At 46.6% G+C, this 13,259-nt stretch overlaps 1 protein-coding gene across 2 annotated transcripts in view; it reads left to right on the forward strand.

Annotated features, from left to right (window-relative positions):
- Window positions 1-13,259, forward strand: part of AFAP1L2 (actin filament associated protein 1 like 2) — a 73,237-nt gene that overhangs the window by 35,368 nt on the left and 24,610 nt on the right. For both annotated transcript variants that reach the window (XM_082308778.1, XM_082308779.1), the window contains exons 2-3: window positions 8,719-8,847; window positions 9,371-9,448. In XM_082308778.1, the coding sequence (XP_082164904.1) occupies window positions 8,719-8,847; window positions 9,371-9,448 (207 nt within the window). The remainder of the gene's footprint in view (window positions 1-8,718; window positions 8,848-9,370; window positions 9,449-13,259) is intronic.

Consider the following 13,259-nt stretch of genomic DNA (forward strand, 5'->3'; position numbering starts at 1 on the left):
GGTTTGCATATTGCTGCATCAACGCTGCTCGGTGCCTCAGCTGCACGCTCCCTCCTGGTGTTCGGGCTCCTGGGTGACATAGGCTCTGCCAGCCTACTCTGATATGCTTCAGGATGCTTTTTTAAAAGCTGTTTTTCCCCTGCACTAGTGCAAAAGCCTTGTGTAGTCATTCTGCTTTTCAGCTGTAGCAACAGATGCCCAGCCCTGGCTGGTGTGGGCAGCGTGGCTCAAAGAGCTCCTGCTGCAGAGGAAATGGCAAGGAAAAGAGTGGGGACTCCAGGGCTGTGTGTCTGTCTGTCTCTCTGACCCTAGAGCTCTTTTGCTTTCTCAAACATAATTGCTTTCCCCTTCGGTTATGTTTCTATTGTTTGTTGGAGAAATCATGCCATTAAATCAACAGAGAAGGGTGGGAAAATGCTTTGATATGAGGCCTTCAGAGGGTGTGTGCATGTGTAAGCATGTGTGCATGTCCTCTCTCAAACAAAAAAAAAAACCAACACACAACCCTCTGTGTATCTGGCAGCTTCCTTTAATTTGTGTCTTGCCTGCGAGAAAGAAATCCATCTCCAAATATTTTTGGCAGTTAACCTCCTTTATTTGTATTGAAGTGGTACAAACTGTGGGGTGTTGTTCCAGGACTGTTGTTCACCATCATTGTGATAGTTAATCTCGTTAGGACCTTGCATTTTTCCCGGTCGCTGTTTTGGGAATGTGGTATCCCAGGCTTCCTTTTTCCACAGGAGAGAGGGGTCCCATGGCCACGGGCTCTGGCAGGCATTAGGACAGCAGCGTGCCAGCTATTCTGCTGCTATTCTGTAATGCAGGGAGGGATGGAAACGTGCTTTCCTCTAGACGTAGCCATGCAGAGTGATGAACAAGGATGATGCAAGGTCTGCCACAGCATTTTGACTACAATCATGCTTCCCAACCAAAGAGACTTGGCAAAGACCTGAGCTGAGGTGCAGGAGCACGTGTTGCCACCTTTGTGGCGCAAAGACCGTGTTAAGGCAGAGGAGAACAAGGCTGGGCTGAGTGGGTGGCTGCGGGATGGCCCCTCACACTGGATTCAAGCGGTAGAACCCCATGTGTTTGTGTCATGTAGTTGAGTTTTTTGTTTTGCTTTGTTTTTTTTTTCCTTGAGAACAACTGTTCTATTTGATCAGATGCCTCTTAGTGGCCCCTTCCTGGATATAGCCATGCATTACAACGGCAAACAACGCATGCCCTTTAAGTTGCAGGTCAGGTGGTCACCAACCCCCCCAGTGAAGTCAGCCATGCAGAGTCCTCTAAGGATTGAGGGATGGAGAGGAGAGTAAAATTTCTCAAGACTGAAAAAAACCACCAATCTTAGCAGAAAACTGCAGGAATAAGGGAAAAAAACAGCAGAAAGGACTGTGGGGGGAGAAGGGAATCAACGGTGGCAGCTTTAGAGGAAATTGCGGCTCTGACATGCCACTGTAGGATTCAACTCTGGGCCTTGGCTGCAAACATGATTTCTACTTTATAAGGGTTGTCAGCATTATTTTCATCCCCGCTCGGAAGGGAGCCCTCTAGGGCCTGCTCATGGGGATGTTTGCCTTAGAAAGATGACCCTCTTTAAAATCCTGCCCTGCCTGACTTGATCTAAATTTTCCTAGTTGACGGTTATCTTGATTAGGTTTGATCCTTACTTACGCTCTTGGCTACCGCGCTGATGTTTTACTTGCTTCCCTGATGTTTTCCTAGCTCGGTTCTGCCCCAGCAGGAGTTACCGTCTTGCACAAGTGATATGTGACCTGGTCCCCCCACGCGAGGAGGCAGCACTTCTCAGGGTGACAGTCCAATCAACCCCGGGTCCCAGCATGGTTTTCCATGGTGCTTTGTGATATGTCCCCATTTGCTGATGCTGTGTGCATTGCTAAGCTCCTGAGCACAGACCTGCTCTCTGTAGCCTAGTAAAGCTTTGGGGATCTTCTGAGCTTGATGGGCACTCCGCTAATATGACATGCTACAAAGGGAAGAGATGCTGGCTCCTTTCAGATGTCATCCAACAAATCTGTTTGCTGGGGTGAGCCCTCCAGTGACTCACCAGTTGCGCTGTCATGGAAAGACTGAGACCCTTTGCAAAGAAAGACGTCATGCAAATACCCTCTATTGCATATAATAAAGCAATATGTCACTAAAATACAAGACTGCTCAGTAAAAACTCCTTACAACACAGTAATTTTCATGTTTTGCTTCTCTTCTCTCCTCCTTTTTTTTTTTCTTAATTTTTCTTGGATGCCGTTTCCCACCTTCCAGCAGAGGGAAGAGAAGTCTGTTTGCTCAGCTAACTGAAAAAAAGCTTTGTGTGCATTTTCTGCTGCTGTTTTGTTAAAGTTCAGAGTTCCTAGGTTAGAGCTGCCGCTTCTCAATACGAGTCTTGTTCGAACTTCCAGAGCAGCCCACGCAGAGCCGCTCGGGTTCATCTGCGCAGTTCACAGCCCACACCAACGAGACGCATTGTTTGCCTCTCTCCTTCCATGATTCATACTTTGCAACAAAGAGGAGCCTAATGCTCCCAACGTGAGTGTGTAGCCAGGCGGTACTGGATTTGAGGTACATCAATAGAAGCAGTCTGGGTGGGTTTTTTTCTTTTTCTTCCTTGTGAGCACTCATTATATCTGAAAATCAGACAGCTTTTGTGACAGTGGTCATAACTGTCTGACACTTGTCTGGCTTAACAGGGAAGCTATGATAGGAGTTCTCCAATTTTACAACTTTCTTATTCTGAGGAATTTTAGCTTGCCTTGGTCATGTGCATTTTGCTTTCTATTTTGTTTAATCTAGCAGTGGTTCTATAATGAGAAAGGTCACTGTTTACTAGAAGCTTGGTGTTTTGTCTTTTTTATTATTTATTTTTCCCCCTTTTGTAAACACAGCACTTCCCATTTTGCTGTGGGGAGGCTTTTTTCTACAAATATTTATGACACTCTTCTGTGGAAAAAATGGAGGAGTTTCAACTGGCCAACACTGGGCTGGGCTTTTTATTGTTTTCCCATGAAAAGCTAGAAGAAGGAAGGCTGGCCAGTCATTGCAAGTGCAAGTGTGGGAAGTAAAGCCTGGTTTCTGATGATCAAAACCAAGCTGGTAGACTTTAGTCCACACTTGTCTGCTTTTTTTTCTGCTCATCACCCTGGGTGAATGCTGGTGGGGTTTCAGTGTGGTGGGGATGCATTTCAGAGGAGCAGCCTCTTAGGGTTGAACAGAGATGTCACTTATTCCTGGTGCTGTATTTTGGCGAGCCATTCACCACGTGTCCTTCCTCGCATTACGTTGCCTGCCGGCGCTGAAGCCAGCAGCATTCAGAGCAGGGCAGAGGAGCCGTAACCGCTGCAGAAGGGGCAACATATTGCTCTAAGTTTTTCCCCACTGCTCCTCTGCAAGACGCTGAAGCCAGCAGGATGAGGAGGGTCGGTTTGCCTGAGGAAGGATCCGCTTTGCTGTTTTGGAAGGTGGCCCTATGTTGGGGGTCATCCAGCTGTTACAGCTGTCACTATCCACACATCTGCCTTTCCTCACAGCTGGGGAGAATGGCCTTCTCTAGCTGTCGTCGTGGGTGACTTTTCCCTCTTGGAAAGGCCGACTGTTACTGTAAGACTCCAAATTAGCCGAGGAGGCCCGGGATGGGTCCTCCTGCTCCGCTGACAGCACTCGCTATTCAGCAGCCTGAATGCTGTCTCTGTACCCTCCTGTCCTCTCTGCACGCTTGTCAGCTGCCCTATTGATTTTATGCAGTGAAGGAAAAAAGAAACCAGGGCAAGAAAGGAACTGCTTTCTGCCAGAGCAGCCCCTGGGGAATCCCAGGGCTGGTCAATGGGAAATGGGGGCCAAAAGGCTGCCATGGGATGTACAGCATGGAGGAGGCTCTCCAGGGAGGCTGGGGATGCGCGGGTACCTCGAGGTGTCCCTCGGGAACCCCTCAGCTCCTGTGGCCTCTGACGCTGACATAAATCAGAATGCAGCTATCAGTTTCACTATCTCTGGACTTTCCAAGGCTTTTGAAGCGAAAAGCTAGGCATGTCACAGGTTGCAGGTATTTACCGGGTGTCTGAATCAGTGCTGTTTGCCAGCAGCTTAGCCCAGCCCCTCGTAGCAGGAGTAAAGCCAAAAGTACCCAGCTCAGCTCCTGCTTTTGGCAGGAGGGTGGGAAATCTCCCAGTGCTTTGGGGTCCAAGGAAGGGTGGTTTGGGAGTCAGAGCTGCAGTCTGGGACACGGGAAAACGAGGTTGTATTCCTGATCTGCTGGAGAATACGCCCGTATCCTTGGACATATCGCTTAATCTCTCTATGCTTTAGTTTCCTGTTAGCAAATGATCCTCCTTATCCTCCCATCTCAGTAGAGGAAAGAGTTTGTCTTTTAGTGTGTATCTTATTACAGTTCTTCGTCCAGTGGCTGAGGCCCCTCTACCTTGATAAAATAAATAATTGAATTTAGATTAAATAGTCTAATATAATCCTGCCCAGTGGTTACTAAAACACTTGCATGAAAGTTCATTCTGAGCCTGTCTTTCCATTTCCTCATAAGGCCAAGACATGAAGCAATTAGATGTAGACATAGGTTGTTATTGTAGCAAAATGACAAAGATCAGTGGTTATTGGTAGGAATGGCTTTTATAATCCAGTTTAATGGTCATTTACCTTTCAGTGACCTTGGTGTCAGGCAAAATTGGCAGCTCTTTTGCAAGGAATGTGCTTCCTCAATGGGGGCTTTGCAAGCTGCTGCATTTTTGGCTCTAGCTTCACATGAACTAGGATAGACACTGCTGCAATGCAAGAGACTTTCTGTCTGCAAAGAAAGGCTATAGGCTCCTGCCAAAAGAAGCCCTTTTCAGTGCTGTCCTGCTGCCACTGAATTGCTGTTGAACCAGATAAGTTGTGTTTCAAGCAATTCTTTGCTTATTGCTGCAACCAAAGTTGCAACCTTTAAACAGAGAGAGTCTACTCTGGTCAGTGGGCTGCCCAGGAGTTACTGTAAAAAAGGTTGTGTTGTCTTGGAGTAAAAGGAGGGAGAACATCTCTCATCCTCCACTTAAGTGCATGCAAGAGGAGCTGGTAGTTCTGGTTGTAACCCCCTGTAAGTCCTTATTACATCAGTAAAGACGTGATATTTATATACACTTTAAAATTCAGTCCTTTCAGTGATGATCATCCACTCATTGCAGATGCAAATCAGCCAGGTTTTCTATTGGCTATGATGATCCGACACCACTCTTCATCACAAGTTGCAAAATCCTTATGGTTTTATCCAGTGACTGATACCTGTGGAGAAGAGCAGCATGATCTGAGCTGTGCTGCACTATCTAACGGCCCATATGTGTGGCCGTGCTTTGCAAGGAGATGGAGTAGGTCATATCCTGGGCCTTGGGAGGACTGGATTTAGTAGAGGTAATGACAGTGACCTTGGCTAAGTCTTTTAATTCTTCTGGGCCAATCTTAACCTTAGAGGTAATCCCCTGTTTTCCATGAAGCAGGCTGAATTTTTCAAAGTGCTATGGAAGTTTTTGAGATGGTGCCAGAAAGGTTACTTGAGTCTCATTGTAACTGGGGGTTCAAGAAGTGCTACAAGAGTTGACAAGAGTAATGTAGCTGTGGAAGGAGGTTTCTCAAAAGCATCTATGAGAATTTCACTGCCTTGTGACTTGGGCTTCTCTCTACTTCTGATCTCTCATCCTGCTGCTCACAGCCATTTGATTTTTGCAAATGAGTTCCTTGCACCTGTAACTATTGCCCTGCAGAGCAAACCTAGCCACAGGAATCATCTCTTTATGTGCTCTAATTTCTAAACTGCTAAGATAAGGAGAGCAAAACAATGCAGCTTGGAGGGAGAGACATTTGTTTCAGGCTGCTTAGGATAACCACCAACCTGGTTTTGCCGTGAGCATGTTCAATACATCATCACCACAGCATGAGAGGTCTTTAGCCGAGACCAGGCAGTGGTTTCCAGCATTCAAAGTCCTGAGATGGCTTGATGTACATAGGCTCTCAGCTCTTTTTAGTCCTATTCACCTGCTGAGACCTGCTGCGATTCTTGCTTGTGCAGAGGATCTTATAGACCCCCATCGTATTAATTCTTCTTACTCCAGGAATGGGAATTATTAGCTTGTTCTCCTGATATGAGAGAATGAATGGTCATGTTCATTTCAATGGCAGTTTATTTTTGCAGGTATCAGGTTTGGATTGGGAATGTCCAACTGAGATCAAAGACATACTTGCATAGAAGCAGATGGTTTACATGCTGCTTCTTGCTGAAGAAGAGCGAAATGAATCTCTCTTGAGTCCCTGAAGTCTGAACCCATTGTCCCATTGAAGTCTGACAGAGTCTTTCCACTGACCTCTGTGGCCCCAGGATCACGTCCTAAATGAGTTGCTTTGAGTCACTAGAAGCCTGAATTCAGCTTTGGTGGGCTGGAAAATGTAACCTACTGTATGGGCTGCGCTATTCATAAGAGCTGAGCCCTGTGTGTGTGCTAGCTGTGTATGCCTGGGAGAAGAATAAAGTCATTTTCTGCAGTCATGGGGGTGGAGGAGGGAATGGGAATTATACCCCCTGTGGTATCGTGACTTCCATGCGGGCAGCTGTTGGGAGCTGATCTGCTTCTGAAGCTTCAAATTAGGTATTTTTTGTGCTGTGTTTCTTCTGATACTATCCCTGACACATAAATGTCCTGTCCACTAGGACAAACTAAGAGGAACATATATTTAGGCCTGACCAGAAGGAACTGACCTCAATTTAAATTTTCTGGAGTGGGCCACTGAAGCAGATGAGTGAGCACAGCAAGGCTGTGATTTACGCTGGTGGAGTTTCCTTAAACTTTGAAGGAGCAGGGTCCTTGAAGCTTGACACCAAACACTCACAGTTCATTATTTGATGATAGCAGTGACATCTAATATACTACCTCTTTCCTTACCGTTTCTGAAAAATGCTGTTGTTTCTTGAAGTGATTCTTGCTTTCTCTGGATTGCAATGGCTTATAGCTGGGCAAAACAGCAGCTAGCAAAACCATTCAAGTTAACACAGCATGATACAGGTCTTTTCTACTCCATACTGGTCCTAAATCAGATGAGAAGAGAATTAATTGGGCATAGAGGGTATAAAATGAAGTGTGAAGAACTACCAGTTGGTAGTCTCCTCTGGAGCCATTATTGATTGATCTGGAGTCATTACAGACTGTTTTACAGTCAAGCTAGTGAAGATTAATACCGTTTGAGAGCAGTAGCATGGTTTTCAATTAATGGCCAGCAACATAAACCTTTACAGTGTAATTTATGCTTTATTTATCAATATTCTAACATGTATTCACCTGAGGAAGGGTCGCCTGGTGGCTAAAGATGAGGGAGCAAGAAGGTGATGGCTGTCTCCTGGTCTTATACAAATGTTCTTTGTGACCTTGGAGGTGATAGCACTTAAAGTAGATATGCTTCCTATGTTTTGCCCTATGAAACCAAAATATTAACACTTCGGTTCATTGGTGTGTACTGTGACTCACGGGGGTGCCATGGGAACACACAGCATGGAAATGCTGTAAGTAAAGCGAAGGGAGCGTTGCCCCAGTTAAATTATCCATATGTCACGTTCCTTGGTGGTATGCTGAGGAGTCACAGCCTGGTTTGCAGCCTGGCGGTGGCAAACCCAAGCTTTGCTGCCCATCTCCCCCGCAGCTCCTTAGCATCGGGGAGCAATGGAGTGGGGTAGCGGGGAAGCCTCCAAAGGGGAGGAATGGCCCCAGCTGCGTTTTCCATGCTTTTCCCACACGCTGTCATTCTTGCACAGCGCTTCCTCTCTCCACATAATACTCTGTTATTTCCTCCCTGGAACAGGCTCCTGCCACTGCTGCTAATTAGGCCATGATAAACTTTGGCGTGAACAAAAGCAAGCGATTAAACGCCTGTTGCTTCAGCGTGAGCCCTGTCAGAGAAGTGATTTGTCAGTGGCAGGGCCGAGTAGCACCTCCTCGGAAGGAAAACAAACCTATTGGCCTGGCTGAGCCGTCAGTGCTGAGGAGCGGCGGGTCCCAGTTGGTTGTTGTGGGTATTCAGGGATGTCTTTGGTACGGCGGGTTTTCCTGAGGGTCTCTGAGATGCTGCTCAGTCTTGAGTCTTCAGTTCTACGTCGTACAATAATCTCTGTGGTCACCACCCAAGCAAGACGGCTTGAGAAGTTACTGAATTATGTATGCGCTTTTTTCTTTTTTTTTTTTTGTCTTTTTTAAGGACACACATATAAATGTTTTTAAATCATTACAGACAGAGAAATAAGGAGGAGTCTTGGAAAGAGGAACCAGAAAGCAGTGTCTTTGGTAGATCTAAATCCAGATGAGGTTTGAATGATGTTTTGCCAGGACTCAAGATTCAAGAGTCAAGATCTTGCTAGCTGCTTTTGTGTAATCTCATCCCTAATGCTCAAAATCCTTCCAGGCTTTTTCCCCTCTTAAGCAAAAAGTCCTATAGGAAGAAGAATGGATATTTCCATGGGATTTTACTGGTGTATGAACAGACTAAGGGAAGTTGGAGCCTTTTTGGTTTTGGGACCCGTTTTCTTTTCAAAACTAGAGGGAGGGTTCAAGCTGGAAAACTAAATACGAATTATTCCTGGGCAGAAAAATGCAGAGGATCTCAGAAAATTCAGAATTAATGTATGTCCTCTTTTGAAATGCCACCCAACTGCTTTGCCAACAGTTGTCTGTGTTGCTGTTGTAGCTCTCGAGCAGCTCCTCATAGAACTTGAAGATTTTCTGCAGATACTGGACAAGGAGAACTTGAGCAGCACTGCCGTTGTGAAGAAGAGCTTCCTCTCCGACCTCCTGCGGGTCTGCACCAAGTCCAGTGGTACGGGCAAGGAAAACTGAGGATGGGGCGGTGGGCTCTTGTGGGAACTGCTGTGGGGTCTGGAAGCAACATTGGAGGCTGGTGGGAAGGGGAGACATGAAAATTAGGAGGAGAAAATGAAACGGAAATTATTTTTTCAGTGACCTCTAATTGTTTATATAAAATTACTACAGTTATGTGTCCAGCTTTACAAGCAGAGGATTCCCAAGATTCCTGATACTTTCTGTTTTCCTTATTAAATCTTAAGTTTATTTAATCCACTTTGTAAGATATACAGGATGTACTGTTTGGCCAAGTTAATGTTTAAGTAGAAATTTTAACTTATGGAATTTCCTGACTCTAAAGCATTTAATTTTTCTGCTTTTTATTATTGCTTGGGGTTTTTTCTGCACATTGCCTCAACCAATATTCTCTCCCCAAAATGTACTCGGCAGAGACACTTTTTACATCTGTCTTTGTGGAAAAACTTAGCAATGTGAAAGCAGCGGGCGGGTAAGGAGTTCACTTTTCCCTTTGGTTGCAGGTGGCGATGAGGAATATATTTATATGAACAAAGTGACCATCCATAAACAGCAGGGTGACCAGGAGAAACAAGACAAAGGTAAGGGACCTGAAGATTAATGGTTGTCTCATATCTAACGGGACAACGAAGGTACATGTGGCTAGGGCCTTGCTTTACTGGGACTAGTGGAGGCCCCTCTGGCAGCTCTGAGAGACGAGGCAGTTGATGGTGTGGAAGGACTGCCATTTTCATTACATTCCTTTGGAAATCATGGTCTTTGCCAACACTGTGAGGTTATTCCTGGAAGTAGCACTTTGGAGGGCGTTATTTTGGGATAAAAATGTTGCCTTCTAAGGCTTGCAGCTCCAGTCGCTGAAATATTTAAGGAAGCCCTCATGTTTCCTTTGGCCACACGATATGTCACTTCACCTCTCTCAGACCTTGAAAGCATGTGTCGTCTTTAGCATGTTGCTCTGTCCTAGCCCGGAGGGTCTGTGTTGTCGCAGCCTTGTGAGGCAAATTCCCAGGCGCAGCCTGCAGCCTCGCCGTCTGCACGGGCAGAGCACCTTCATCTCCTGGGGGATGCAAGAGTTCTGCGGTGTGCAAGCCAAGAAATTAAACCTAGGTAAAAATACTAATTTCCAATTTAGATTTCCTAGATTTTGCATTTGTAACATGGGAAAGAACATAATTCTCTAAAAATGCCTCTGCTCTTTGAAGTTCATCACAAAGGCTGGTTTTGATAATTGCATAGAGTGAGGTTATGACTGACACGCATCTCCTTAACACACACGTAGTTAGAGGCTGACCCTACCCCACAGTTTCTGATCTAAATAGATGAGACGAGGACGCATCAGTGCAGCCTGCTGGTGACATGCTGGTCCTCCAATACTTGGGATAGCTCCATTTCCAGAGTTGTTTGTTTTGATTTTATTGTTTTGTGGCAGGGGTTTTTTTGTTTGTTTGGTTTGTTTTGTTTTTTAAACTACCTGCAGCTGAATTTAGGTTAACTTCAAACACCCCTGAAGGCAGGATGTCCTCCCAGATTACGCGTGCAGCCCAGTGTGATCTCCAGACGGGGCCCCTGGGTTATGCTGTAATGCTCCATAACGGGATTGCGCAGCCTCCCGGTAGCTCCTGGTGGCTGAGCAGCGACAGAAGCATCTCTTTATATAAGTTCTCATTTTGGTGGATAAAACAAGACTTGTGCTGATCCACCATGCTGAAAGACAGGCAAATTTCAGACAATTTATTTTTAGAGTTGGTTCTTTTATTTCAGACTTTTCCCTATCAAGGCCATGAGCCTACCCACTCAGTCGCTCCCTGTGGGACCTAGCGCTTCTCTCTTTCTGTTTTCAACAACCTCCCTATTCCAAGTAAAACTTCTGAGTTATTTGGAAATGCTGAAGTCAGTGAGACACATGTATGGGATCTTAGCCATAGCTGCAGCTGGGTGTACAGCCCTGATCCTTCATCTGTAACTGCACGGAGAGGTCTGTGCCCGCCTGGTCAGAAGTGGGACCTGCAGGTTCAGATTTAGCAGACGGAGGGGGCCCTAGTACCCCCTGGTGCTAGGGGGTGTGATATGGATCCCCAGTGATCCTGCAGCTCCCGTTACCCCTTTTATTCACTGCCGCTCTGTGCACTTTGTTTCACCGAAATCCTTTGGTGGGATGTGGCAACCACGCTTTTGTGGCTGAGGTCAATGGGACCTCTCATGCCCTGCAGGGTTTCTTCATCACTGCAGCTGTGCTCGAGAATGCTCTAGCAGCGCAGGGTGAAATGCTTTCTGATGTGATAATACATCAGCTCCAGAAGTCCCCCCTCCAAACCTTAAAATGTGCTATTTCTGCAAAAAACGTATTTCACTGCTCACTGTATCTACTTCCAATTCCATCAGTAAGGATTTAAGCTGAACAGTACGCTGCTTTTGAGATGCTTTTTTATGACACAGTAATTGAATTCACTGCAGTGAGTGATGAAGGCACTATCATTTACTTGATCTCATTTACTTGAGAAACGCAGCAAGTCTCTACCATGCACATCTACGGGGCTCTTCAGTGAGCTGAAGGCATCTTCTTCTAGAAGTCAGCGTAGAGGGATCGAGGTGCAGGGGTCTGGGAGGTGGGACTGATGTGCAGTGTAGGGCTTCTGGTGGCGCACACTGCGGTCCTCTTAGCCCAAATACCAGGAGAGATTCACTTTTACAAAGAACAGAGAGCACAGATAAATAACATTTTGTACAGATGTGAATTTTAGCAGGCTTCTTGCCCGGTTTTTCTTCCTCCCCTCTTCTAAATTCTCTACAAATTCCAGGCTTTATAGAGACATCTTTATCAGAAGACACCTGCAAAGTGTTAATGCTTGTCTAGGAAAAAATACTGCTTCCCTCCCACCTCAATAAGGAAACAGTCTGTGATTTGTGGTGCTGATGTGTGTAGCAGGAGAAGGAAGGGGTATGTACAGCACATGCTGTGTGGGCTCTCCATACGGAAAGCGTGCATTAGGTGCTTGTTCCCACATGCTGGATGCAGCAATAGCTGCCCTCCGCAACCTCAGAACAGAAAACCCTGTAACATCTCCCAGGGGCCTTGTCAGGATGAAGGTTAAAGGGGTGGTTCTTCCTGCACAAAGCCTGAAAAGCAAAGCTCCATCACATCCTGCCCTGCTCCTCGACTGGAGTACATGGGCATGTGTCCATGGAGGTGGGCAAGTTTCCAGCAGGGTGAGGACTGAGGCTGTGGTCTCCATCCCGTGCTCCAGGGTTGGTGGGAGGAGGAGGACCTGCTGGTACAGAAAGAAAACAGTATTTTCCTGGCACAGTGAGGTTCAGTAGGATGATTGCTGGGTTTGCCAGAGAGTCGAGAACAGATGGCCACCACTTGCGAAGGGTTTGGCAGTGGCTTTTGCTGCTGCAATGATTTCTCTTCTGCGGAGCTGAGCATGGGAGGTTCTGCCTGGCGCAGGAGGACGTGAGTTGGCCTGTCGGTTTCTCTCTGCTAAAAGGCCCCTAAAAAGTTCACTGTGTAGACAACTGTGAGTGTGGAGATAATCCCCTCTTGGGTAGTAGCCCACTGGGGCTTTAGGAAATCTCGAACTTTTTTCTGGTGTTTCCAAAAGCAGCAATGGCCTCAGCAGCTGCTGTGGATGGAAGGTTTCTGCCCTGAGGGTGCCATCTCCTTGGCCCTTTACAGAAAAGGCCAACCTCCAACAGCAGCCTGTAGATATGACTCTGGCAGTATAATCATGGGGTATTTGGGTAGGTGGATCTCCCCGTGATCAGTCTGTGTCGTAGGCTCACCTGCTTTACTCTGAACCTTACAAGACATCCCACAGCCCTGCTTGTGAGGTGCAAACAGCTGCTTGGAGTTGGTGTCTGTTGATCCATGGGTCTCTGTGTCCTCCTGTCTTACTGAGGTTAGCCAGTGCTGGTGACCAGGAGACCTGTGTCACAGGGAGCAGTTTCTCACAAGAGATGTGTTTTGAGCTCTTGCACCATTGGGCGAGGAGCTGGCCGCAGCCTGGCAGGGCAGAGATGTCATCGTGGCTTCCGAGCTCCAGACGTGAACAAAGTAATGTGGTTTCCAGCTTCCATTTTTAAAGCACAGAAATATGCAGCAAAGTTCCTGAGTGCAGTGCTAACCGCTGCTGGGCACTGGGCGAGGCCTCGGCAGTTTCTGTGCGTGCCCGAGGAACGTGGCTGGAGCGTCAGCAGGTGACTAAGGGAGTTAGAGCATCAGCTCGCTGCAGATTTGGGACCCAATTCCCTTTTAATTTACTGGACTTGCCATATCGGAATACCTTAGCCTCATTTCTCCCAAAGTATTTGGCAAAAGACTCTCTGTAAAAGGGGACTTCCCCACCGTACAGTATAATGTCTTCAAAGTCCTTCATTTTTCAGCCATTTGGT

The sequence above is a fragment of the Platalea leucorodia genome, assembly GCF_965183815.1.
Source record: "Platalea leucorodia genome assembly, chromosome: 4".
Lineage (NCBI taxonomy): Eukaryota > Metazoa > Chordata > Aves > Pelecaniformes > Threskiornithidae > Platalea > Platalea leucorodia.